A 27,252-nucleotide genomic window follows, 5' to 3' on the forward strand; every position below is an offset into this window, starting at 1 on the left:
TTCATTTCACAATTAGTCTATAACGAAGTTTAAATTACCTAAAATTTGTACAAAATATTCACCGATAACTCGTTTTAACATCGCGTTTTAATTATTATGCTCAGTTTAAAAATTGGTCAATGTGTACTTACAGAGTCGCGGGTACGGGTACTTGTTGCTACTACTGGGGGGATGAGTGGGACATTTATGTTGGTTACACCTGTGCTATGTCGACAATCAGGATAATAGCATCGTTGAGCGAACATTGAGCGGAGTCCCTAACACTATTTGATATAGACTACACCGGCATACCGACCACAGGTCGCGATCTTTGGCGCATATAAGACCTCCAGGATATATTACACAAAGAAAGCTACGCGGTAATACCTTTGCGGCCCGTCGGACGAGAAGTGGCTAAGAAGACCCCAAACACCGATGAACGGCTTTGGCGTCTACGACAGCGGTAGAACAATTCGCATATTGTCTCGGGGTTTCATTTGAGTAGTTGGGCGAACAACCCCCCGCTGCTCATACCCACACAACTTTCAAGGCCCCATTTTACCCATACCGTGGCGTGATCATCTAGATCAGCGGTCGGCAACCTTTTGGTAGGCAAGGGCCACAAGGTGGCAAAATTAACTAAAGACGGGCCATACCTATAAAATTTAAACCTAGAAACCCTGCTTTAGATGCGCTTACTCTTAATTTAATACATTTATTTTGATGTTTAAGCCTTATTACAAAACAATCACGGGCCACAAACAGAACGTCCGCGGGCCGCGTGTTGCCGACCGCTGATCTAGATTATAGAATTAATAAAAGGGTGGTTAATGAATTTAAAATAATTGAAGTAACAGTTTAATATAATATTGAAATGCTTTTATCACATATAGAATCAATATTTTGTTATGTTAATGCGGTGATATTGCACAAACAAAACGCACGATCATTTGGATCTATAGCACAATTACCCCTTCCATGGCGTGAAAGGCTCATAACAGGTAATACAATACTTAAATCCTTTCCGTCATCTAGTACTTTGGCTTCAAACGAAAAATTACCTGGAGACATTAACACTGCAATTAAATAATATATTTTGTTATTCTCACTATAAGTTTGTGTTCTTAAGACAGTCTTAATATGCAGCTCGTCACACTTCATATAAGGAATTGTTTTAACGGTGTTTGATTTGTTTTGTATGTAATTCGCAACTAATTTTATGCTTTTCGAAACTCTTACATTATTATCGTCTATATATTCTAGGAAGTGACATGCGCACCATACGTCGTCGACTCCAGCGTCTGCGCATTTTCTTTGTAGTGATATTTCTTTAAATAAACTAGTACATTGCGAACATGCTTCTGAACTTGCGTTTGTGTGATTGGAGAAGGTTAATATATCGATTATAGTCGAGTACACGTCATGCGGCGATAGCATTCGATATTGATTTATTTTTGTGTTGTTGAATTCCTTTGAATATAGTTTTTGAAATTCATAAGGCACCCACATAAATAACATAGGAAGTCGTTTCTCGTAATACGTGTCTTGATACTTTTTGAAATCTCCGAAACTCATGCCATGATCGCTTAGCAATAACACAAACGTATTATTCAGTGAGCCAGTTTTGTTGATGTTTTCAAAGAAAGCAACTACATCAGCGTCGATGAGTCTAGGTGTCGTTTCTATTCTAGTGCTAAACGTGTTTATCCAGAACATTCCAAAGAAATTATTTCTCTTGTATGTATCAACGAATTGGTGCGCGTAATCAAGCAGATGTTTACCCGATGGAGAATATCCTGTACAAAATATATTGCCTTTTCTTTTCTTATATTTAACGTGGAAATAAGGCCATACGTGATGATCTGTAGAGAAAGGTGGAAATATATTTTTGGAGTTTCCATCCGGTAGTTGAAAGTAATCATCTCCAAAGGCAGTGATGTATCCTGCATTTCTAAATTTATCCCATATTTTTGTACTGCAATTTTGATTCACTGTTGTTATTTCTTTGCCAGTTAGTAGAGATACCACGTTAGGAAGCATTTCGTCGCCTACCTGTGATAAAAAATATTAAAACGATGAATAGTAAGTAAGTAGGACCTACTTGAAGTACCGATACATATTCAAAGAAAGTTAATACGGGTAATACTTCATGCATACTATGTACAAATCTAATGAAGGAAAGGTGGAAAATTTGACTTGAGAGTATATAGGTATAGCAGTTAACTTAAATACATCTATATGTATATAAATGAAAATGACAAAACAATTGTTGGGGCCGCTAGTTGGTAATGATAATTACTACAAACCGTGTGATATCCTCTATAGTCAAGCCATTTGTTTGCCTGTAAGTATTGTACTGTACGGGGCATAGCATCATATATGCGCCCACGAGACATGGTGCTCATTCCCAGAACGAGAATGTTCCATGGCTTGGTTGTGCTAGATTTTATCTTATCTTTCTTCTTGACTAATATATACGAGTCCTTGTATACAATGTCAGTCTCCATTTTACTGATTTGAGTGCTACAAGTAACAGTTACGACTTCGTGAAGAAGATTAATTTCTTTTCCATTTTGAAACGGTATACATCTAGTGTACCTGAAAAAGAAACATTCTATTATACAAAATAAGTAATAATTGCAACATTATAAATATATGTTTGTTCTCCATTCCATTTTCAAATGAACTAATTGTATGTTTTACTGAGATGTTTTACTAAAATATAGGTACTAATATTTTTATAGATAAAGATAAACGAAGAAGTAGTTATGTCATTTAATGGCTATTGATCGACGCTATGTCACGCTATGTGTAAACATACACTAAGGGAATCGTGAGAATTCTCCTGTAGTTCATCGTCCCCTTCCTCCTGAATCCTTAAAGTCCATTAGGATGTTAAGCCTTTTACAATCTGGGTAACTTTACAAAACGCAGCCGCAAAGTTGTTATTTAAGATTGTTCTACGTACATAAAAGTGTCGTTATCAAAACCAATTAGACCAAATTCGTAACAACAGGTGATTTTCCGTTTTTTCTTTGTATATTTTGATAGTTTCTTCTTGTCAATTTCGAATACAATTTTATTGTTTCCTGTTTGTTTAATAAATACTGCTCTCTCTCCACAACTTGCCTTCATGTGTGTTGTATTTGTAAATTTTAAGTATTTTGTGTAGTTAGGTATGGAACATCTTGGCGTCTTAATCAAAAACTCTTGATTTCCTGAAAAATCATTAAAATTAACTCTATTAATATGTATTATTTATTTTTAACAAACTAGTATAGGTTTATCATCTATAATAGTAAAAAAAGAATAAGAAAATGAAGGAGCCACTTACCATACTTATGTTTTGTTACCAGCTTATTATAAATACTCTTATAGCTTTTAAAAAAAGGCATTTGCAAATAATTCATCATGGAGTCATATTGGTAATATGTAAGAACGAACAGCAAACATGTTGGAAATATCAAACATCTCATAAAAAAATTCATCGTCGTAAATTTCCATTTAATTACCAGTTTATGTTCTGTAAAAAAGTACGTAAATACTTAGTACGTCATAGGTAACAGCCATTACTTGCAATTTCAACCTAAGGAAAGAGGGGAGGGATCTCAACCATTCCTCCATAAGGAAAAAGCAGAAAAATTATACAAGTAGTCAAAATAATCTAATTTTAAGACACGTATTTTTTGTAACTTTTAAATAATACGGTGGTGCATGATATTAATAGCAAAATCTAAGCTATTAAAGGACGCTGTGTAATTGTTATCTAAGTGTAACAAGAGGATACCATACTTCCGGTATTATACTAGTAGAATACGTCAACATGTTTTTACGTCACATGCATTACTGTGTTGTAAATTGCTTGCATTGTGTGATCACAGTTTGTCTATGTACTATAAGTTGTCTTTAAATGTAGGAAACTTATCCAAATGGATAGTGTTAATGGGTATCATTTTAAATTCATTTACTGTTTCTTTTATATAGATAAATAGAAAAAAATATAGTTGCATATAATAATACCGCTCCGACAAGCATATATACAGCCCTAAATATATCGTAAATTTTTTTTTTCTTTTACTGTAGCTATTAATTGTAAAAATGTAGGCATTGAACTCTCAGGCCACTACTCTACATGTACTCGCCTTTTGCGATGAAGCATGGAGGCGAAATTTTTATTACAAGGTTTTATTTAACATGCAATGTTTGTAAGTATGTATGTAGGTACATATGTTCGGGTCAAATCTTGCGAATGAAATTTTAAAGCAGTTATCGTCAACCTATTAAGATAAAATTTTTAACAAACGACTACGGCAATGCATGGCTAGCTAAGTGGCATTATTCTAAATCCAATATGGAGGGCAGTCCAACAAGTGTTTTTTTTGTGCAGGTCCATGATAAGGATATCAAATGAATGGGTTTTCTGAGCATATAAAAAAAAAAATGTTCACTCTACATCTAATATGACAGACCAGTACCACTCAAGACAGTAGATTAGTTATTTTTACGCACTCCTACAATATGCTTATTAAATTAAAGAATTTGCATCGAAAATTTATAGTAAAAAATCATATCAACAACAAGCATTAATTTAAATGCTCTTAAATAAAATACCCTTAAAATTTAATTAAACTTTGTTTTGATTTGAATTTACTTTTTAAAGCATTTAAATAAAGCTTGCTTATAAAAATGTTTTTTTTTCACCATTATCTCCAACCAAAATAAATTATGTATTTGCTTGAAGACGCTTATTACGGGTATAGTTGGTCTGATTCCGAAAATTCTTTCACTAGTAGGAAGCTGCTTATTATTTCAGGAAAGCACTTTTAAATGCTAGTAATTCATTTAATTATCAAAACAATTCGGTAAAACTTACCCTTCTTACGATAATTTAGAACAACGTACCATTTAACCAAAACAATGTACAGCCAAAATTTTCTTCACTTTCTCACAAACATTTTCAAAACATGGACATGTATAAAGTTTCATTAATTAACACTGGTGGAGAATGCTTGATAGAATGAACATATATTCCGTAAACAATTTTTATGTAGTCCGTATGCTAAGTGCGAGTTATTTATCAAACTGTACCGCCACCACCATCCCGTTGATAAATATAGCATTCATTACCTATTGTAGAATTCTCTTACAACAAACACTTACTGGTTGTTTTTTCAGGTATTCATTTACCCCGTAGAACAATGTGTTAATGTATACTAATATTACAGAGGAAAAGTATGTGACTTCGTTTAATTATAGGTTTTTAGGTTCTCATTTCTAGTTACTGAATCGATTTTGAAACTTCTTTCGCTAATAGAAAGCTACATTACTCTTGAGTTATAGAGCGTATTTTTTATCCTGGAAAAAGTTTTTTACGGGAAGGAGCCACGGGCAAAAGCATATCAGTATTAATCAGGAAATAGAATAGGAATCATAGTATTTTTTTATTGAAATATTAATTGATTCAAAATATATTATTTAATACATTTACTAGATTGTAGGGCCCTCACGGTTGCGCAATTTATTTTTTATGTGCAGGAAATCTTTAAATCACTAAAGTGATTTTTGGTGTCAGAGTATTATTGTTAACAGGATAGTCGCTATAAAAACATAGATGTTTATCTTATCTTTTAAAACAATACTTTACTTTATCACAGATTCAAATATAACTTATAAAACACGTTACTTAATATTCTATATTTCCACGATTACGTATTCAAACAAAATTAGAGGCGGATAAGTGAGCATTTCTCAATCTTTTGGCAAAGACAATACAATCGTTCTTTGGGATTAATAGTACATTTTCCTAATCCCCTATATGATGATATAACACTGATAGGTCCAATGATTTCAAAATTATTGTTTTTCCGCAACACAGTTGTCTCGTATGATACATTCCCTGGGCTTACTGTAAAAGCCACCACATAAAAAAGGCTAATTTTGTCGTCATTGTAATAAAAATGAACCCTTAAAATATTTCTAAGTTCAAGACTCATGCATCCCCAACATTTCTTAGTCTTTATTGCACTTATCATAGAATTAATTTTAGCAAGTACGTGGGAAACGCATCTCATACCTTCATTGTCTTGTATCGGCAGAGGGTACAAGTTGTGGCAACTACACCATTTATCGTGGATACCAACTTCTTTACAAGTGCGATTATAACTAATAATATCAAAGATACTGTGACTTGCAGTATAATCAGAATCTATATCTGTAACGTTACTACAAGAGGAAATACTTTTTATATCTACAAGAGTATCAAAAATATCGTAGGGGGTAATTAGCCTAAACTGATTGATAACCAATGCCCTATACTTCATCACTTCTCTACCTGTAAATAGTATTGGAGGCCATATAAATAGAAATGGCATCCGATCATCAAAATATGACTCCATTTGCGCACGATGTTGCCCAAAACGTATGCCATGATCACTAAAAAATATAATAAAAGTGTTTGTAAGTGCCCCAGTATACGACAATCGATTGAAAAAACTCTCAAATATCTTATCAGCATTTTCAGGCCTACTATTTACATTATGACTAAAAGAGTTCAACCAGAATAAACCGAAGAAATTGTCTTGTTTATAAACATCTGCGAAGTCGAGGGCGTAGTCTAAAAGTTGTTGTCCAGAATACACATTTCCTGCACACACTGTCGATCTGTTACTCAATTCGATTTCACGATTCATAAAAAAAGGTCTAAGATAGTGATCAGTGGGCTGTTCTTGAAATGCGTATTCATTCGTGAATGTGTCCGGCAGTCTCAAGTAGTCTTCGCCGTATGCTGTCACGTAGCCGTCCTCTTTAAATTTATTCCATATTAAAAGATCTTTACATTTATCCATTTTCCATGAACACCGCTGTGATATAACAGATAGGTTTTTGCCGGTTATAACCGCCATTAAATTAGGAAAAGTATTGTCGTCGATCTGAAAAAGAAAAGTGTTTTATAATAAACATTTATCTAAATGCTTTTTCTGGTTAATTTTCCATTTTACATTCTTCTATTGTAAACAGCTAAAATGATTTTAAACTTGCATTAACGGGTACTATAATGTGATGAAATAGAGACAATATGACGCGCAAATTAAAGCAACAAATCGGTTCTGAGTACAGGAATCTTCTCTATTGTTGTCTTTATGAGTTTACTTACATGAACGAACTTCAATTTTTAGTTCCTTTGCTCCCTCACTTACCTTATGGTATGCTCTAAATGCAGTCCAGTAATTTTGTTTAAAAAACGTTACTGTTCTCAGCATCGTCTGTCCAACGCGGTTCAACGACATCGAATCCATTCCAATCATCAGCACGTTATATTTAATATTACATTCTTTATAATTTTGAGTCGAAATACTAATCTTTTTTGCGAACGCGTAAATATCGTTATATATTACGTGCGATACGTTCTGTGAATCATAATCGTAGCATTGCACATTTATAAAATCCCATTCCAACCTAAATGTACTCCCGTGTTTGATTTCTTTACAATCTGAATATCTGGAACTAATAATTTTCTTGTAAGCGAAATTATTTGTAAAGTTTCAAGTGTAATATATCATACAATAATTACGCACTCAGTTTTTCCATGTTTGAAATACAAGTCGTGTTTCCTTATATATCGGTAACAGCATTCATACTCTGTAGATTTTCTCAAATACTCTTTCATAGTCTTTTCAGCGATGTATACACGAATATTGAACTCATCGTTCCGGCGTAAATATACAGCTCGGGGGCCGCAATTTGATAGCTTTTTGCTAATTTTTAAATCTTTTCGGTAGTTAATTAGTCTTATGGGAATTTTGCAGCCTGGTGTATCTATCATGTACACTGAAATGTATGATAATTCGGAGTTAAAATCTAACTCTACTATTTTGAAGTGATAGTCAAGCAATTGGTATATTTGTTCTCATTGTGAATTATCCGGTCTCCTAGAGCAGTACCAATATCTCATAGGAAATCCAATTGGACGAAATTTAGAGCAGCGAACTCAATATAGATAAGTTGTCTCTTCCTATCTCTACGTAGACATAAACATAAATATAAGTTTTGTTGTTATTATGACTTTAAAGTGTGAAATGAATAGAATCCCATGATGATGTTATAATAGCTTAAGCGGTCGATTTCTAACATTTTCTTTCTAATTGAATACATATATTACGATAATTTACCTTGTCTGTGTTCATCTATTAGTTCCATTGAATCGTTGTCGTCTTTGAGCACATTGTATACTTTGTTTAGAGGCACGTGTAACATCGGTCTCTCTACAATGATTTTTTCTGTAGTCGTTTCCGCCAATCGCGGCATTTTATTTATACGATGTGTCGGCAAATGGCCCCAATAGTACAACACTATTGTGATAAAACATGAGATGATTGCCAATACTGTTATTGATGGTCTTAAATGCCTCATATTTAATTTTCTAATTAATTTTCTAAGTCTGCAATATAAGTTATCAATGAGCGTGATGCTATAATTAATAATTTTGGTTTTTTAAAATAAACTATTCAACTCATAAGTTAATTTTCTTGCTGCATTCAGTTTTGTAAACTATTATTTAATTGTGACCTTATAAATTAAATTATTAAGATCTTCGAAAAGCAAAAGGTTGTAAAGATGCGAATGCCTAAAACGTCTAGTGCAATAATGTAATATTCTAGTCCATCCTAGCCGAATTTCGACCACGGCGGCCAATCTCAACGGAGATCAGCCAGGTACGCAGGATTATTATAGTGCACAAGTGTGTGCGCAGTACACAGGTGCACTCTCTGTTACTTCACTCTCATAGTTCGGTGAGACGGCAATCCGACATGACCGGAGAGAGATCAAGCGCAGGACCAACGGCTTTACGTGCTTTCCGAGGCACGGGGGTATCACACCGCCAACTTCCTGACTCCGAGCTGGAACTGAGTAATTTTTAAGATGGAAAAACCCAGTCACAATTATTTTAGCCCAACCTGGGATTTGAACCCAGGACCTCAGTACAGTTACAACTACGCTACCGAGCCAGTCAACATAATAGAGCTACATTTAGAGATTTCAAAACTTAATCTGTTATTCAACATTTAATTTTAGCAATGATTAAAAACAACTTGTTTAGACGAGTTTCATATATACATATATCATAAATCAATACAGTATTTATTAATGAAAAATGTTCACGATACTAACCTCGTCAATGGATTGAATAACCATTTCAATATCTTAACTATAAGCACGCAACATTTTCTTCTTCTAAGTTCCATTCTTACAAATATCTTCTGTTATTCACCTATTTACGCGTTATTCATTGAACTATTTTAATTTAATTAAAATTTACGCTACTTTTCCAAACTTGTTTTTAGTGTGTGTGTGTAACTTCATGTGTGAATTGTTAATTGATGAATGAATTGTCGCGCATGCTATTATTTCGGTGTGTTTGTTGTATTACAAACATTGTAAACAAGTTTAGGATATGTGAAGTAAACAACGCATTTTACTTACCATTTTAGGACTGCTGCACTATTTTATTTCGCCTTCATAAACCAATATAGTTGTGCAATATTTCCTCAAGGTTCGATATAAGATTTTATTCTTTTAGATAGGTTACTTGTAAATATATTATTTGTTTTTATTTCACCACAGGTCCCTTATTGGATAGTTTTTGTGCACCGTAGGTACACGTATAGTCATTTCCTTTTATTTGTATAATTTAATTTATAAGTCTTTAATGGAAATATCATGGATTGCTAATACACTTCCATAGTATACACACATAAAAGCTAAGAACGAGATCACTGATGCTGTGTCGCCATTTTTGTTTTTAAGATGAACGCATGCGCTCTACAATGTTTAGTAAACGCGATTCTTGTAAATTGGAGATTTTAAACAAATCCAAATTAAACACTCAATACTACCAGACAGTAAGTTGACATCTCCCTAAAGTATAAGCTTTGTGGTTCAAAAGCTTTTAAACCTTTGTACGTATGTAGAGTTATTTGTTTTTTCGAGTGTATAACATCTTTTTCAAAAACCATTCAAAGAGTTATTACTAGCAATTATTAAAATACCTAAATATTTTAATCTCATGTTTATTAAGAGGAAAATTATTAAATTTTGATGTTAGTTTTTTACTTTGTTTTCATTGACTTTGGATATTGTTGAGAAGTGTCTAAAAGACTTCATTAATAGGTTTATAACCTTAAAAGACAGGAAATAAAACAGAGGTTCAAATAAAATTGATTTAATAAATACTTATCAATATAATCACACACATACAAACACACTATAATACACGCATCTTGACGCAGTCAAGCGGACTTCACACATAAAACTAAATTTTATTCTAAGAACTACCGCTATAATCGACAACTTACGTCGCTAATATATCATTAAATCGTGACTTTACGTGTAAAAATATTTTAAAATAGAGATTATTTACAAATCCGCTACAATCTAAATAAAATTAGCGAACTGTTCCATTTTGTGTGCGTTTACCAACAGTATCACTCTTCAGTCTTATTATAATGTTATGCGGGTAAGGCCGTTTGAATCCTTAAAATGTGATTTGTAATGGATTTATCTTCTTTCCCTTGGTTATAATACTTAAAATTAAGTATATGAAGCCAAATTACTAACGATTTTAAAATTTATTTGCAAAATTGTTTCCAGTTTAAACAATAATACATGTATGCACACCTTTGTCGCTTTACCATCACATTAAGTTGTAAATGTATACAGTATAAAATAATCTTGTTTTATTTATATTGACAAGTTCAAGGTACTCGAATTTAAATAAGCTTCAAGTGCTCTATCTGAGAAACTAGATTGATTTTATATAAATCAGTTGTTTCGATACATTGAGCACTTAGGTCCTATCAGAATGTTATGCTAATCACTGGATAATATTTTCAATCGGTCGGTGAATGCCTTAATGGTGTCGGCGATGCGGGACATTCTGTAAAAAAGGAAAATAATTAAATATCTTTATTTTGATAGCTCTACTCTTTAATGATTGTTTATTTGTAATACTTATATATAAACCTACGTCTAACGGAATAACTTAAAAAATGACTTGTGCATGATCGCATAATTCGTGGTAACAATCGCAAGTATTGAAGTAATGTCCCTCTAAGTTTTTATTGATTAGGCTAAACACATTCTGTGCTGCGGCACGAGTCATGACACAAATAAATAAAATATGTCAACCGCCTTAATTGCGGCACCGATTTGTGACGGAATTTTAAAAATACGATATTTGATATACATAAGATGTGCAATATATTTCTTTGTCATAAGTCTTTTAGATTCACAAAGAGTAAATATCTATAGAATATCTAGTACTTATTGATAAAGCTTCATTGTTTTGTTTACGCCTTAATACATCTAAAATAAGGCTATAAAGTCCAGCATACTTACTACAAACGTTGCAAGCAATCTCATCAGTATTATCCCCGCATCCATCTCTGCCTGAACATGCCACAGCCGTACTCCTGCAGCGACCGTTCCCACACCGCATTGGACAAAAATCAGCAGCCCGCCATCTGAACAAACAGCACCATGTCAAATGTTGGACAAAGCATATACAATAAGGTCAAATATTTGGCCAAACACCGTTATGGGTCACACGTGGGCTGGTTGTGAAACAGCAAAACAACGGGTCGTAAAGCAAGACGTGTACATAATGCAATAGCAATGTCGCTTTCGAGTATATAATTCGTATTCAGTGTGTATATTTTATATCACATTTTATTTAATTTGATATTAAAAATCAACAATATTGAGTAGTAGTCTCGTCCAAATAAAGTACCTTTTGTTATCTGGCTCATCACGTAACTTGTGAGTTTATTGCGAGAAAATGATATGACAAAAAAAAAGAAAATTACCTCGATTGCTCATTACATAGGTGTGGAGGCTCATCGGATGCGTCTTTGCAAGATATTATGGCATTGCAGAATTCGTATTCAGGTAAACATTCACCGGAACCGCAACGGAATGTGTGGCGTGGACATCTGAAATACGATATTACATTTTAACGATATACAGATTACAGAATCGTTAATAAGTTCAATCTATTATCATGTATACTGTTCTATTACGAGGTTTATTTATTCGGTTTCATGCAACTAACTGGATTTAAGAGATCTTTAAATCTTTGAAAGGAAACATCTGAAGGCTGCAAATAGCCTTCAGATGTTTCCTTTCACCATTAAAGGAAACAATAACAGTGCACGGGTAAATTGGAATAGTTAAGAATGCGTGCCCTGAGGTCTCTCTCAGGCTTTCTGAGGTTTAACCTTGCTAGGCTATTACTGATTTTTTTAATGTACAAATACGCAAGTGTTAACCTCAGAGTTACATGTAAAAGTACATTGATACTTTTTTTGTCAAAACAAAATTTTACGTTTACATCTGAATATTCTAAAAAAAATACTCTAAACATTTTTACAATCAATATACCGATGTTACAAATCGTAAATTACTTACCCCCTACGTCTCGTCGCCTTGCAATTCCTCTCATCCTCGCCTCCAGGACATTGTGGTGTACCATCACACCGCGAAGCCCTGGACACACAGCGCGACCCCAGCCCGCCACATCTAAACGAGTTCATCGGACATCGCTCGCCTAGACCGTCTGCAAAATGGCGTAGATAGGTAATTAAAAACTTAATTATAGTCATTCTGATTTTTTCAACTTTTCACGAGATTGGACTTTATTCGTTCTACTTCAGTGAAAATCTCGTTTTACGTATTATTATTTGCTTTGTTATGTTTAAAATGGAACGAGAGTTTTTAGTTCTTCGAACTGGCCGAAATTTAATTTTGGTTGATGATGTTGATTACTTTAATTTATAGTTTTTGATTTTTTTTATATTAGTCTCAAGTATCTCACCATCTACTACATAGTTAGGCCGATTGTCGACGAAATCAGCTACAATGTACTTTTGAGATACGTAAGTGTTTCAATTCGATTCGATGAACTGATTACTTCCCATAAACGTCGTCATTTCTCACGAAAATTCTCACGATGTATCTACCTAATGGGTCTAGGTATTATGCTATGTAATGTTTACATAGTACATACATAAACATTAGATAGCATAATTATTTACTTGCTATCTTAAAGTATTATAACTAATTTATGTTATAAAAATAAAATTGAGAGCTAAAAAAGAAATAATAAACATTTCATAAGAAAAATATTTACATTTGAGGAGAATGGTGCGATATAAAAAATTGTGCATAAGATAGTTACCTTTACCAGTACCTTGGCATTTCTCATCTGATCCATCGGGACAGTCTTTTCGGCCATCGCATACGAAATACCAGCTGATACAAGTACCGGTAGATCGACACTGAAAATAATTTATTAAATAAATTAATTAATACGTATAATTCTTCTATCCATTTTGTAGGCTATTTGTCTGGTAGCTTTTTGCCAAATAAAACATAACTTACTTGGAAGGTGCCGGGCAAACAGCCTCTATTACGAGCTGAGCACGCAGACGTAGAGTTAGTTCTGTAAACACAATCGCATCGCTTGTTGAGACACTTCGTGTACGGATCCACTAGATGGCACTGTGAGTCTGTGACGCACGGCATACCCAGAGACGCCGGCCCAAGGTCGACGACGGGTGCGACATCCGTACGAATGCGTTGTTTATCTGAAAAAAGATAGTTTGTACAAAATTTCGGCTATATCTCTCACTTCTCGACCGATAAAAATAGGTTATCGGTTATTGCAGACGGATTTAGGCTAGCATTTACCTTTTGATGATGATTTCTTTGAGTGTCCAGTTTTGTGTGGCTTATTTCCAGATCCCTGTTCCTTTATTGACCCATTCTTCTTGTTGGTTTTCTTTTCGGTACTAGGTTGCGTTACTACTCTATAAATAGGTTGATCATTTGCATGCAAACTCGCAGTCATTTCATCCACTCTTATTACTTCATTGGGTTCTCCCTCTTTTCTATTAGACACAGGCGTACGATTTGTCGGTTCTATTGTCGGAACTTTCAGCACAGCCTGCATTAGTGGATTGTCTTCTTCAATACTAAGTACATCGTTACTGCTCGTAAATGCGGGCAATTTACTTGGTTGAACGTTTTCTTTATCATTAACAGCACTAAGAAATGAGTTCTGTGATGCAGTGTTTATAACTGGTTTAGGAAATTGATTCCCGGTATCGTGACTGGGCACATTGGTGGAGCCTATAACATAATCCTGTTCTGCCACTACCGCTTCGGTTGGGTAGGCAGGTAATTTTGTGGGTACGCATTTATCGCCACTCTGCCTGAAGTTAGAATTGCAAGCGCATCGTCCGAATAAATTTAAGATGACAAAGTCGCAACGGCTCTCCTTATCCCACAAGCGGCAATGTTCGTTGCTGTAACAGACGTGGCCGGGGGGTGCAGCTGTAAAAATAAAATGGGTAATCAAGATTACTGCAACTAATCACTGTCTGTCAATGTTGCAAATTATACATTGTAGCTATTTGCAATAAATTGTATGCTAATTGGGCGTTGAAAGTTAAACACCAATTTATTGACCTCGCGATGCAGCACGTCGTTACTAGTAATTTTCGTGACGGTGATCATACGGTTTGCCATCATATGCTCTAATAGCCTTAGAAATACAGTTGTAGCCGACTGCAGTTATTTATGTTGAAGTGATAAGTCACGTATTTTCTGTACTAAATGTACGTATGATTATAGTCAAAACTATAATAATTATAACGTCTGTTTTGTTTCGCAGAACCATTAAACATGTTATTTATTACGTTTGATTATAAAATTAGGTGACTGTTTATACAAGATTGGTTAACACGATTAGTAATTGCGTATATTAAATCGGTACAATAATAATTATAGTATTGCACGCAAAACAGTCATATTATTCTGACGCCAACAATTCTTTCTTTCGTCGATTATAAGAACGACTTACTAAAGAAGCTCGATCATTTATCAAATAAACTTAAGTATGAAGATATCTAGGGATTATTAACTTGTCAAACGGCACTGTTTCCTAACGGTATACATAGCGAGATCGTTAAGCGATATAATTTCTCGTATTAGATGTTTCCACCTCGATTTGAACTGACGACCTTTTAAAGTCAAAATTAGATTTGACACGATAAAAGGAGATTTGATCAACATATCCCAGTTAAATATATCTTCTTTTTTATAATTCGTATTGATCTAGAAATGGTAATTCTCTTTGTTAATAAATTCAAATTTAAATATTAATGTATATCACAATAATTTGTTCGTATTAGTTTTAGTACAGTAAACGGACCGTCACATTCTCACACTGCGTTCGTATCACTTGGTGTATAAATTGTAATGGGTGAAGTTCACATGAACTGCAATCGGTAGATTTGACAGAACAATTACAACATCTTTCTCACGAAGCGGGAATGATTGCGGAAATAAAATAAGTTCTGTTATCGAGAAGCTGCGTGGTTTTTTGTGAGGCTCAGAGTGAAAATTGATGTACATATTACGAAAGTTAGAGTATAATTTGAACTTATTGGTTGGTAATAATGCGCAGATGTAATCTCGGGCAGCAATTACATTTAGTTGCATACATTTGATACTAATTATCACGCATTTTGGACCATAAAATATATATTTTATTCAATACAGTTCAAACTGTCGTGAACACTCGTAAATCGCTCTAACAACCAACATAGTTTTATTTACAACCATAACACTATTTGAGAAAGCCGAGTAAATTACAATAGTTTCACTTTATGCTTCGATATAAAAATATGATGAATTTTATGAAAAAACGAAATTAAAATAAATATGTAATTGGAGCCGAGTTAATAAATTTTAACGTAGTAATCGCTACTTTCATCTTGCCACTTAATAAAATTACACGGTGATTTATCGTTTCACAAGCATAGTAAGTTCTAAGTCGCTTCGTCACGGGATGATTCGATATGAGTGTAGGAATTTACGGATTGAAATCGAAAGTGTCATCCACATCTGATTAAACTTGGATAACATCGTGAAAGACTTTTGTAGTTATAAAAATATACAAGTTGAATGAGAAAAGAATTGCCGAGGCGATTGTCCTCAGGTTCAAATCTCAAGAGCACACACCTCTGGCTTTTCTACATTGTGTGTGTTTTCTGAGGGAATTATCGTTTAACATCGAAGGAAAACATCGTGAGAAAACCTGAATACCTAGGAAATTCTCTATAGGAATTTTGAGGGTGTGTGAAGTCTACCAATCCACACTAGGCCAGCGTGGTGGACTAAAGCCTAATCCCTGTCAGCTGTACAGGAGGTCAGTGCCCAGCAGTGGGACAGTATATAATACAAGGTTGATATTATTATTATTTATAATTATAATGAGTTTAACTTGGTCAGTTGGTATGTAGTTAATATTATCCTAGTTGATCGGATCATATCTAAACCATGTTCCTCGTTTAATAATAGTGGCTTATAAATTTAACAACATGATGAGATACTTTCGGTATTATCTTCATTAAATTCAAACTGTATTTATATCGTTTTTGTGTTCTTTTTGCTTTTATAATTCAATTTTTCAAGTTACTAAGGTTCTCGTTCCCATGATTTTGCACATATTCATCTCACGGGTGTTATCGGCGTAACTTTCGGCATACATAATTAAATTTTAGAATAATTGTATGTCCTGCCTTAGATATAATAATTATATGGTGTGTACCACACAGTCTTTTAATGTTGTTGAAGTTGAGTTGAAGTCAAAACCGATTACTTAGTGATAACGTTGTTTTGAGTTCACAAAAATTGATTGTCAAAAATTGTTAAAATGTAAATAATGTTGATTGCACGATGGCGATAGGTGAACTAATGCGAATAAGTAACGTAAAATGCTGATTCGCCTGTGCAACTAATAGGTACAAGTCGAGTTACAATGTGCGGTTAGTATAGCATAAACCTTACAATAATATTAACTTAATTAGAAGTGAACCTACTCAGATAGAGATTAGCGAAACGCTAGTTATGATCCCCGACACACTGAAAATAATTATTGATATTCTTGATTTAAGAAAACATTAACCTTTAATCCACATACATAAGTAGATAGGTACTAAGTTGAACAATGAAGAAATTACAATGATTGATATCAATTATTTTCCCTCTAAATATCGTAAAGCTAGGTTACATGTTTTGTCATTGAGGACACCGTATTGTTGCGTGCTTACTTTTCATAAATTATAAAGTCCGGTATTTAATAGAAAAAAGGCTTTAAACTTCTCGTCACTTTTGACACATTATTGCAAAAAAAAAATATAGCATTGTCGCACCGACACGCTTGTTAAGCAACCGTTAATGCGCTTCCGTTAAAGTAAACAGAATATTTTACTTTTATTTTCATTGGCATCCATAAAAACTATCAGCAAATAATTATGTTCGTATTTACACATTCCTAAACATAATTACAGCCTTATTGATAATAATCAAGGAACTACACCTCCAGTATATAAATAGGTACGTTTGTTATTTTCTGATCAATTTTTTTTAGTAGTGGGACTCTACCAAGATGAAAACTTGACTTTTTGAGCGATTATTAATAATCCTGTCTCGGTGGCATGTTTTACGGTACGACTGCAGTGCTGAGGTCTCGGTTAGATTCCCGGGTCGGACGCAGTGATATTGGGTTTTTTAACTGAGTATCAGTCCAGAGTCTAGAATTGTTTCCGATATGGCGATGGGCTCGCTTCCTATCACATCATGCGATGAAATAGGAACACACGGCGGAGAGTGGATGCACCAGTTACGTCACTGCCTACCCCTTCGGGCATAAAACGCGTGAGTGTGTTATTAATAATAATTGGAAACTTTGCGACAAAGATGGAAATCTAGCTGTTCTAACTTCCTTATTGCATATTTGTTTCAGTTTAGTATCAACCCAGTCCTAAGGCATTACCGTAAGGCATATGTTTTTCATTTTGCAGATTTTAGTTAACTATTTACTTACGAGACAAACAAGTGTGTTTCCGAAATTGAAGATGGCCGTCGGTGCACCTGCAGACGCCTTCCAGACACGCACTGTACGCCACTTTCAACGTACACTGTTCGGACACCACGCATTCTGATCCTAGCAGTGTAGCTGTAAAAGAAATATAATATTATGCATACAAATAGGTACTGAGCTGAGCTGCATGTCTCGGTTATGTCAAGTGTAGGTATGCAATATATAGTTATATAATTTATAACTTATACTCAGGCCATAAGTCAATACAATCTTTATTAAGTGTAAAAACAACTTTAACATGCCAATATCTGTACATTATAGATGTTTTTAGATGTCTCTACGTTTGTACACGCATCATGCCAAAACTATTGAATGGAATTTAATGTAGTTTACACTGACGTACTGCTAGAAGTCTAACTTAAAATATAGGCTTCCCAGAAAAGTATGAAGTAGGGCTTTTATCCCGAGAAAACTATTCCGCTCGCCAAAGCTAGTTATTAATAGGATTAATGGATAGCCGAAAAGAACTCAAGGAACACGAATATCGTAATTTTGTAATGTTTTTTGTTACATGTGAAGATAATTTGTGATTTTATTATCCATAACGCAATTGCGTTTGTTGGGCTATTTATACGTGACTCCAGTCGTTTTAATGTATGTTAGGTTTGTCTGTTGCGCATTCCATATAGGTAACATTATTATGACATGTGCAAAATTTAAAGCCTTATTTCCAAACAACTGTTAAGAAGCGTCATATTGTTCAATTTATTCCGATATAAATGTAACAAGAAGCCCAGATGACATCATAGATATACACGCCATATCCTTATTTAGTTTCAAATATAATTTAGTGTCCAATATACACACCCACCACAACGAGACCCTACGAGAAAGTTCGATGAATTCTTGTTTTTCACTTTTGGCACAATACTTCCCGGGCGAATGTTTATAAGATTATCTCGCAGTGGCGAAGAGTGAAATTTTTTAAAAGGTAACCCGAAGCAAAAAAAATTGCCTTAATTAACATATCGCGGCCAATATTACATTCGGCCATGATTATCTCTGCTCCACCCTAAGGTTGACTGGGAGAGAATGCCGACGGCATTAAGTCCACCTATGTAAAATTTTGTATATAAAGTGCAAATAAATAAATTACAGAAAACAAAAACGTAAACCTAAGAGGGAAGCTGGTAGGAATCGGATTGTATGAACGCTTTGTCACTTATATCTCGCCGATTTATAACCAGTCTTAACGAAACTACAGAGCTCCCTAGAGTTATTTATCTGCTGATAAATTTTATTATCAATGCAAATTTATGAGCGACCCAGAACATCCCGCAGAGCTGCACAAGCTCTCATAAATAGCATACAAAAGGAAATAGCATTCTTAACGGATCAGCTGTATGTGTTCCATTTACTTGCTTAACATATTATTATCTTGATTATTCAGTTACTGATATTAAAATATGGTATTTCTTAAGCTGTTTTTATATAAAAATCTGCATACCTTTAAATAAAAATGAGTAGAATGACGCGTTCATGGCCCAGAGGCGTATGACCCTTCAATATCTTATTTAATTTCAAGTTCGACGTCCTTGGTTTGTTACGCGCGTGGCAAGTAATTTTCATGAAATCACAGGGAGTATTTTCTTTCCACATAGTTTCACTTAAATTTTAAGCCTGATGTACACAAGACAAAATTCTCGCTTCTGATAAGTGAGATTTATATTTTAAATTCTTGAAGCCGTCATTTCGTATATTAACTCGGTTTTAACATAAATAAGCCTTAAACGTCAATAAATGGAAGGGAGAACCTCAGCTGGCATAAACAAAAAAATCAACTGTACTCAAGGCTTTGTCGTGTGAGAAACACTTCTACTGTAACCTAGACCTCAGAATCAGCATTGATACTTTCTTATATACCAAATTATGTTACATTCCATTTTCAATAATTAAACAAATGATCTCTGTGGCATGCCGATCCTAAAATTCCTTTCGAAAACGTTAAATATTTGTTTGTGCATAACGTTACTTTCAAATGTTCGCAATTAATAAAACTGTCACATAATTTATGTGTAACCGGTAGTTTCAAAAATATCGTAGGTAGCCGTAAGTTAACACAGTCTGATAAACACGTACAATTTATTTAATAGGAATTAAATTGTTTTGCCGCGCATAGCGCGTGACTTGGACGCCTCGGAATCGATTGCACCTGTCAATAGATTATTGAGGGAATTTTACCCATTTAATTTGCATTCCTTTTAAAAAGTCATGTTATTATATTTGTTACTGTCTGTCTTTTTTAATCTTTCTCAATTTTTTTTTATTAAAGAAATTGTTGATTTGCCAGCTAATTTGTTTTTCGCGGGCAAATAAATCTTTAATTTATATAATAAATTAATTTCAGTGACAATAAAAGATTGCCAGTGCTATAGCTCAGGTTTTCCTTTTTATGCACCAGCCGCACAATGTACAACCACTATCAACACAATAAGACTAATCCATTTTTTTACATTGTTATATGTACTCTGATACGAATAATAAATAAATAAAATAATTTATTGTGCCTGGTGGATGGATTTGATTTACATCTGAGCTGAGCTTATGTAGGCAGCGTTGCATATTCCTGTTGGAAAGGAAGTCTTATTATCATTAACTGATACGTCAATAATTCTCCACGGTTTGTCTGACAACGTTGAGTACCTGCCTACATTGTTATTACCATGGCGAGCTATCAGATAGCTGTCAGACATGTCGAACATTTTTGACATAGCAAATTGTGTGAATGACATGGCCTAATTTAAATATATTCATTTTTGATAATTTTGTTCTTTTTTCATGTAAAGCAGGAAATATTTAAAGCAAATTTATATATAGATTGCAATTTGTCCAAAATCGACTTAGTATGTCAGTCGCAAATGTAGAGCTGTTACACGGATTACGATGCGGGTATCTGTACTATAGTAATTACTGCGAAGGTCAAATCGTACGCTCGTCTGCAAGATGTACACAAGCCTTTATACTAAAATTATGAATGGATGTTATCGTTCGACATATTATAATATGAGTGAATCTTAATAATTCACACAATTTGGAGCTTAATAAATGAATGGGACCAATGACTGCGGAAACGCGTCGTGCGGCCAACCGCGTTCTTGTCGATGTAAAATGACGGGTGATTCTTTTGTGTTCGTTCTTGTATCGCATATCCGATCTCGTAGTTGCAAGCTTATCTGACATATTAATCTCACAACGTAGACACCAGCGTTTATTAGATTTGGCACGGAGCTGACAACCGTAAAAAGGTACGTCGTGTGCGTGACTCTTCGAATCAAACTGGAGATGTGAACTAGTTACCTACAGATTTCAAGGTCGAGACAATTGACCATGCTTGAAGGTTGATAGACCGTGAACTGTAGAATCGGGTCGTCATAATTTTTTCTTTATTGTTTTGCCGTAAAAGACCCATAATATTCACGGAATTACGGTAACATTCATAATACAAGTGCGTGTAACAATGATATTTACAATAATTGAATGGCATGACATATTTGTTCTCGCTTGTTAATAGAATGATTCACTGGTCAAGGCATTAAAACAATTATTATGGTATTCTTAACACAAATTCCTTATCTATAACGTTTAGTAAAAAAGTAATTACTTTTACTAGCGGTCGGCACCGGCTTCTCACGGATAATTTAATATTATTAAAAGCTGTCGCGATTTTCTCTCTTTAACTTTCGATCCGTTTGTAAGCCAGAGCCATTTAAGAATATCACAATTTTTAAGATTAAGTAACGCTTTCCCACTATGATTGATCTAGATTTTACTGGAAGATTTGGACACGCTTTAAGTACTTCTTCTATCTGTACCTATGCCACTGCGATATAAGATCGACTCAACACACTTTTCCACACACATTGCAGAAACGATTTAGCTCAGTTTTACGGTTGGCCGTCGCTTTTCTCGGTATCCAATATTACCTTACTCTCCTTCTCTAATATTGTACGTCTGAGGTGATACGGGATAATTTTATTAACGTTCAATTTGATAACCATTAGAGTAACCTGTTTTATCAAAAAGAAATACAGGATATTTCACCTTTATTCTGAGAAGTCTTTAATACTGTTAGACAGAGTCACCTGTTTTATCATTTTGCAGGACTTTTATTCCGAGAAGAGGTTTATGTGGACAGAGACACCAGTAAAAACTAGTATGGAATAAAATGTTTCAATATTGCTTAGTCACATGTAAACAGCACCGATGTATGCTTTTCATTGGTTTTCTCGTAACGCTTTGATTGTGGTTAAAATTTAGGACGAAGAAATGCACCACAAATTATTGTAGGCTGTCCGCACACTCATATAATATAATTGTCAATAGATATTGCGAACATATACTTGGTTTGCCGTAAATATGATTAACGTTTTAGCCTTATTATTAGATTGGTCTACATTTTCTGTGTGCATTGAGTATTTTTGTAACAATAGTTAATTGAGAGATGTGATTAAAATATTTATTATACTATAAGGGTAAGTATACTAATAATATAGATATTGAAATTTTAATTCTTAATAATACTTATTCTTTGCAAGCCGCCTTTAAGTTCAAATTTAAAATTATTTCGCACTTTGTAATGCCCATATGTTCTACAAGTATACCTGTTTTAATGCATGCATTGGCATTAAAGCAGCGCAAAAAGTGTGTGCCAATTTGTAACAAGGTAACGCAATTGCTTTGTTGTTTTCTTAAGATAAAAGGAAGTGCCGGACTTCCAAACCCTTTTCCTCTGTCGATCCTCAATTGTTATTGTTGTCCGAAAGAGAAGGGAGTAGTGACGATTTTACGTTTTATTTTTTATTGAAGGTATTCATGATTGACTCTCATGTGTTCTACTTAATAATCGGTCGGTCTTTTGCTACAGCAAAAAAGTATTTTTCGTTATATGTTTGAGACAAACAAATTAATAGTTTACATCAAAATGATCTCTATAGTATTCCTATTTCCAGTATGGTGAAATACTTAATAAAATAATTAAAATGTTAAAAAGGCCACAAGAACTGTGAGGAAGTATTATAATCGTTTTCCACCTTCGCCATTTTTTTTTCTATTCTGCGTTTTTAATTCATGATCGTCGAATTATTTGCATTCCACTTACTCAACTTTATCATCCGCTTAACTCATATCAAAGTAGGAAAGGTGAAAATTAATCACGAAGGTTTAAAAATTCTTGATGCATTTCAACTGATATGTTTCAAGGCCCTTTAAAGCAACAGAATATTGTTTGTGGGCATAATTATTTCGTTTATAAGCAATAAAGTCAAGGCCCTACACATCACACCCTAACACGAAGTATAGCCAGACCAGCCAATTTACGACGCACAAACCGAGCAATAAATCAGTGGATGCTTGGCGGATCCACACTCGTAATCATCAACAAGGTTTATTTAAATTGGTGCCACAAATAAGCAGACGACGTTTAGATTTGCGTTAAAACAAAACATGTATTTATTAGCATCATGGCGTAGTGGAATTGTGATCGCAACGTTATCAAGTTTTTATTTTTTTCTCTGTAGCTGTCTGCAGATATACGGTAAGAATTCATTAAACGGTATGTTTTCTGTTATTCTCCGTGGCATATCTGATGATTGCTCACGCTTGGCATACTGACCAAAGCGAAGTTTGAGATGACAAGATGACAGCATGTCTTGACTAGACGGACGTTAAAATCTGAAGTGAGCTTCCTTTAAAAAAATCACGGCGTAGATTTTTTATACATTAAATATATAAAATTATATTTCGGTCCATGTCTGACCATGAGTTAATATATCTAGATCCCGTTCCAAGATTCTCCTTTACTAAACCTGTCATTGGTTGATTGCGCGCCTGTTTGAGTTCCGCATGTCTCACGATAGCACACAACTCCGAAAAAGGATGTCATGAGAAATTATGATATATTGATAGCTCAGGTGGCTAGCTCGCGGCAATCCTGTTTTATCCTAGTTTGAAATGCCACCATACTGGACCCGCGAGGCCAGAAAGTGTGTTACTCACCGCATCCGCTTGCGATTCCTTATCCGCATAAGAAACTGTATATTCGCCTCAATGTTGTCAAGTCACTTGAAGTTCGTGAATCTTCGCACTCTATTAATTGACTAATAAAAAAATCCGTTAAAGCATTCCAGGGAATAGCCGACTGCATAAAAAGCGTAATTTCACTTGCGATAGGTACCGGTCCTTGGCGAAATGACTCGTTTCGTACTTCTTTAAAGAACCGTTGTAATCATGCATGATACAGATACTTGAATTAGTTTCGTACTTTTGAGAAAAGTGAGACGACCGTGGGATGATAGGCCAATCAGTATGAGAGATCTGTTATTTGTTCTGAATATGACTTCGTGCAATTAGTGATGCCAAATCGAGCTAGGTAATTCGATAAGGTCTAGACGTTAATCGCAGTGGCTTCGTTTTTATAGAGGTACTATTATGTCAGCGGAAAATTTTAGTGTCTTACATTAAAATAATGAACCTGTCTTTAGTAACAAAACCCCGTTGGAGTGAAAGTTGTTTGTAAATAATTTTCTATTTTAACTTTAATTTATTTTCCTCTAACTATACTGTATTTATCTTGCTTCGCTTTGATAGCAATACTCGATTTAAGTAAGGCTTAGCGCTGAAAATTTATATTTTCCGGCCACTACTCTACATTAGTGAGAGTACTGACTATTCTTGCTTCTAACGAAGTCGTGGGAAAATCCTATGAGATTCGCTTTCAAATCAAAAATGTATCTAGTGAAAGCAAAGCACCAACACTTGACTATAACTTTAAAAATATACAGGCAAATATTCCTATTATGCGAATACAATACAATCAATTTTACACCCATTATTTTCTACTATCTAATGCCATATCCATTGTCGAGAAATGGTTTTGATTGATGCTAGCTTACGAATTATGTGTAATAGGAAGTGAAATCTATATTTCGTATAGCAGTATTTGATGTAATAAAATATAATATTTTTGATTCACTACTCACAATACGATCCAAAAGAGTTCGTTTTTGACGGAAGATCCTTTGTCCGCCATTGCATATTGCTTGACTTTAATTCAAATTTATTATGAAAAACTTTGGAATGCAAAATTTTCTTACGTTGTTAATAAAGAATCAGTGGTGCATTTATTGATTTTACAATCAACCCAGAGAACATTTAATACCCGGTATGTTCCACTCGCTAATTCTAATCTGCATTTCTAATTTATTATATTCAAAGCATTTTTTATCGGGTGCGGCATAGTACAACTAGATAATATTATTATTGTAACATATACAACAAACTCCATGAAGTTTATTATCGAAATAGTCGATTTGGAAACTATAGTTTGTGCGATAATTGCTTCAAAAAAAAAATGCTCGTATGTTTTAAACGATGTTGTAAGTTTACTAATGGAATATTAGTTCAAGTGAAAAGGAAAGTCACTTACATTCTAGGCATGTGGAGTTATCAACTCGAGCGTAATACGGTTGACATGCGCACACGCCTCTAATGCAATGAGCGTTTGCTACATGGCAGTCGGTGTGCGCTCGGCATTGCTCTTCCAACAGCGAGCTTCTTGTTTGCACTATCTGTTAACAAAATACACAATCATTGTTTGGCTATCGGTGGATTCGTAATAAATTAGCTACATTACACATTACATGGGAAAGGTTGTAACATTGCATGTAAGAGTTTGTATGTAATAAATATTGCAAATATAATTCAACATATTTTAAAAATAGTTTATTTTAACTAAAAGGACGTCTTTGTATTTGAATTGATTAATTAAAATCGTAAAACATAAACTAATGGTTGTCTTTGTAATATTACTGTTATTAGGTAATTTAGATTTTCGCTAAGAGGCACATAAATGCAAACTGACCAGACTTCATTTTTAATACTTAATGTACGAAGTGCCACGTTAAATTCTCTAAGATCCGATAGAGAATCTAAGAAACGTTCCAAGGAATAATTATGGATCTTTTAAAGTCCTTGTAATAAATGCGAATGTATTAGTAACGCGTGCCAGGCTTCGGGTATGCTTAAGGTTTCCGAGAATGAGATTCAAAACACATTGCAACTCTTATGGTTTGTATTATTTTTGTGTGCATACCACAGGATATTTTTAGTTGCTTAAACAAGGGCAACGACCTCTTGAATATCTTTATGGCGACCATGAAAAGTTTACGAGCTAATTATATACAAAATATATAAAAATACAATACACGATTTCAATATTTCGCGGATGACACCTTTTATAAGTCTGCGGCAACGCTTTCAATTGTAAGTTGCATGAATTTCTTAAAATAGCGCTTGGCGAAATTCATTTGTAGTTTTGTATTATGTCATTGACTCAAATTGCGCTGACACTCCCAGTTATGAACCTCGTCTTCGTACATATGAGGATGTCCGTTCGGCCCACGACTGCCAGAGTGATATGGTTTGAACCAGACACGCAATGACCAGGTGTATTAATATCTAAATTGCTAATCCTAGTTAGTACACTATAAAATGCATTTGTAAATAAATTATTTAACATATTTTTATATTGTAGATATCGTCAGCAAAGTTGCTTCAACAATGGTATATTGCAGGTACTTTGTACAAATCTAAAGCAAGTCAAAAGGTCGCCTTCCGTCTCTGTATCGACCGATATTAAAATTTAATGATACGCTTCGGAACTGTCATATAACTAATTCAAACATCAGGGGAAAAGGAAGGGCCCATCGCCTACAGATATGTATTTTTATTAGGACCTCTTCTGACAATAACAAATAATAATATAAGTTTCATAATTTTCCTTTCGAAGTCGGACACTTTTAAGTATACCATATTGTTAGAGATAAAAAAAAACCTTATAATATGTACCTCAAAATGTTCTCAAAACAAACAATAAAAATTATAGGAACTAGGTTACACTGGTTACGCTATGAGTACAATCCAATCTAGTTAGGAATCAAATGATATTCTTTCACGGAATCGGACGCATTGTATTCATTTTAAGATATAGTGAATTAGTAACCCAATTTCCATGTGACCAAATTCACGTTAACCAGTTTTTTGTTTACAACCATTGTCAGAATTCAAACGAGCCATGACAAAAACGCGTCCGTTACCGTACCTATCATGCGGATTGCGGTTTGTAGCCACTGTGTGTAATAACAATTATCAAAGAAATTTATTTTACGGCCAGTTTCGGCTTCGTCACGTCTCGTTTGGACGTGTAAATTTGTTGCATGATCGAAATCGCCACATAGTTTCCTCTAACCTCAGAGCACTCATTATATTATCGT

General features: G+C 34.2%; 3 protein-coding genes across 4 annotated transcripts in view; all 3 read right to left on the reverse strand.

Moving 5' to 3' along the window:
• Positions 1-824: 824 nt before the first annotated feature.
• On the reverse strand, positions 825-5,064 carry LOC115443478. Of its 2 annotated transcripts, none has more exons than XM_030168901.2 (5): positions 4,853-5,064; positions 3,314-3,502; positions 2,948-3,197; positions 2,286-2,577; positions 825-2,031 (listed from the first exon to the last, which is right to left on the reverse strand). In XM_030168901.2, the coding sequence occupies exons 2-5, from the start codon at positions 3,465-3,467 to the stop codon at positions 886-888; spliced, it is 1,842 nt and encodes a 613-aa protein (XP_030024761.1). In that variant the 5' UTR covers positions 3,468-3,502; positions 4,853-5,064; the 3' UTR covers positions 825-885. The 2 variants fall into 2 exon arrangements, with proteins under 2 accessions (XP_030024761.1, XP_030024763.1); XM_030168903.2 differs by having other exon boundaries at positions 4,882-5,031.
• Positions 5,065-5,484: 420 nt separating this feature from the next.
• On the reverse strand, positions 5,485-9,890 carry LOC115443480. Its single transcript, XM_030168906.2, has 5 exons — positions 9,460-9,890; positions 8,148-8,416; positions 7,554-7,806; positions 7,176-7,482; positions 5,485-6,908 (listed from the first exon to the last, which is right to left on the reverse strand). Exons 2-5 carry the CDS (start codon positions 8,386-8,388, stop codon positions 5,703-5,705), a joined length of 2,007 nt encoding a protein of 668 aa, XP_030024766.2. The 5' UTR covers positions 8,389-8,416; positions 9,460-9,890; the 3' UTR covers positions 5,485-5,702.
• A 281-nt stretch (positions 9,891-10,171) lies between these two features.
• The window catches only part of LOC115443476, a 34,463-nt gene continuing 17,382 nt past the window's right edge, over positions 10,172-27,252 (reverse strand). The window contains exons 2-10 of the mRNA XM_030168899.2: positions 25,407-25,548; positions 17,927-18,058; positions 13,723-14,367; positions 13,414-13,619; positions 13,211-13,310; positions 12,442-12,589; positions 11,841-11,966; positions 11,374-11,498; positions 10,172-10,912 (exon numbers count right to left, since the gene is read on the reverse strand). Of these exons, the coding sequence (XP_030024759.1) occupies positions 10,866-10,912; positions 11,374-11,498; positions 11,841-11,966; positions 12,442-12,589; positions 13,211-13,310; positions 13,414-13,619; positions 13,723-14,367; positions 17,927-18,058; positions 25,407-25,548 (1,671 nt within the window). The 3' untranslated portion in view covers positions 10,172-10,865. The remainder of the gene's footprint in view (positions 10,913-11,373; positions 11,499-11,840; positions 11,967-12,441; positions 12,590-13,210; positions 13,311-13,413; positions 13,620-13,722; positions 14,368-17,926; positions 18,059-25,406; positions 25,549-27,252) is intronic.

This window comes from Manduca sexta, chromosome 17 (assembly GCF_014839805.1).
Source record: "Manduca sexta isolate Smith_Timp_Sample1 chromosome 17, JHU_Msex_v1.0, whole genome shotgun sequence".
Classification (NCBI taxonomy): domain Eukaryota; kingdom Metazoa; phylum Arthropoda; class Insecta; order Lepidoptera; family Sphingidae; genus Manduca; species Manduca sexta.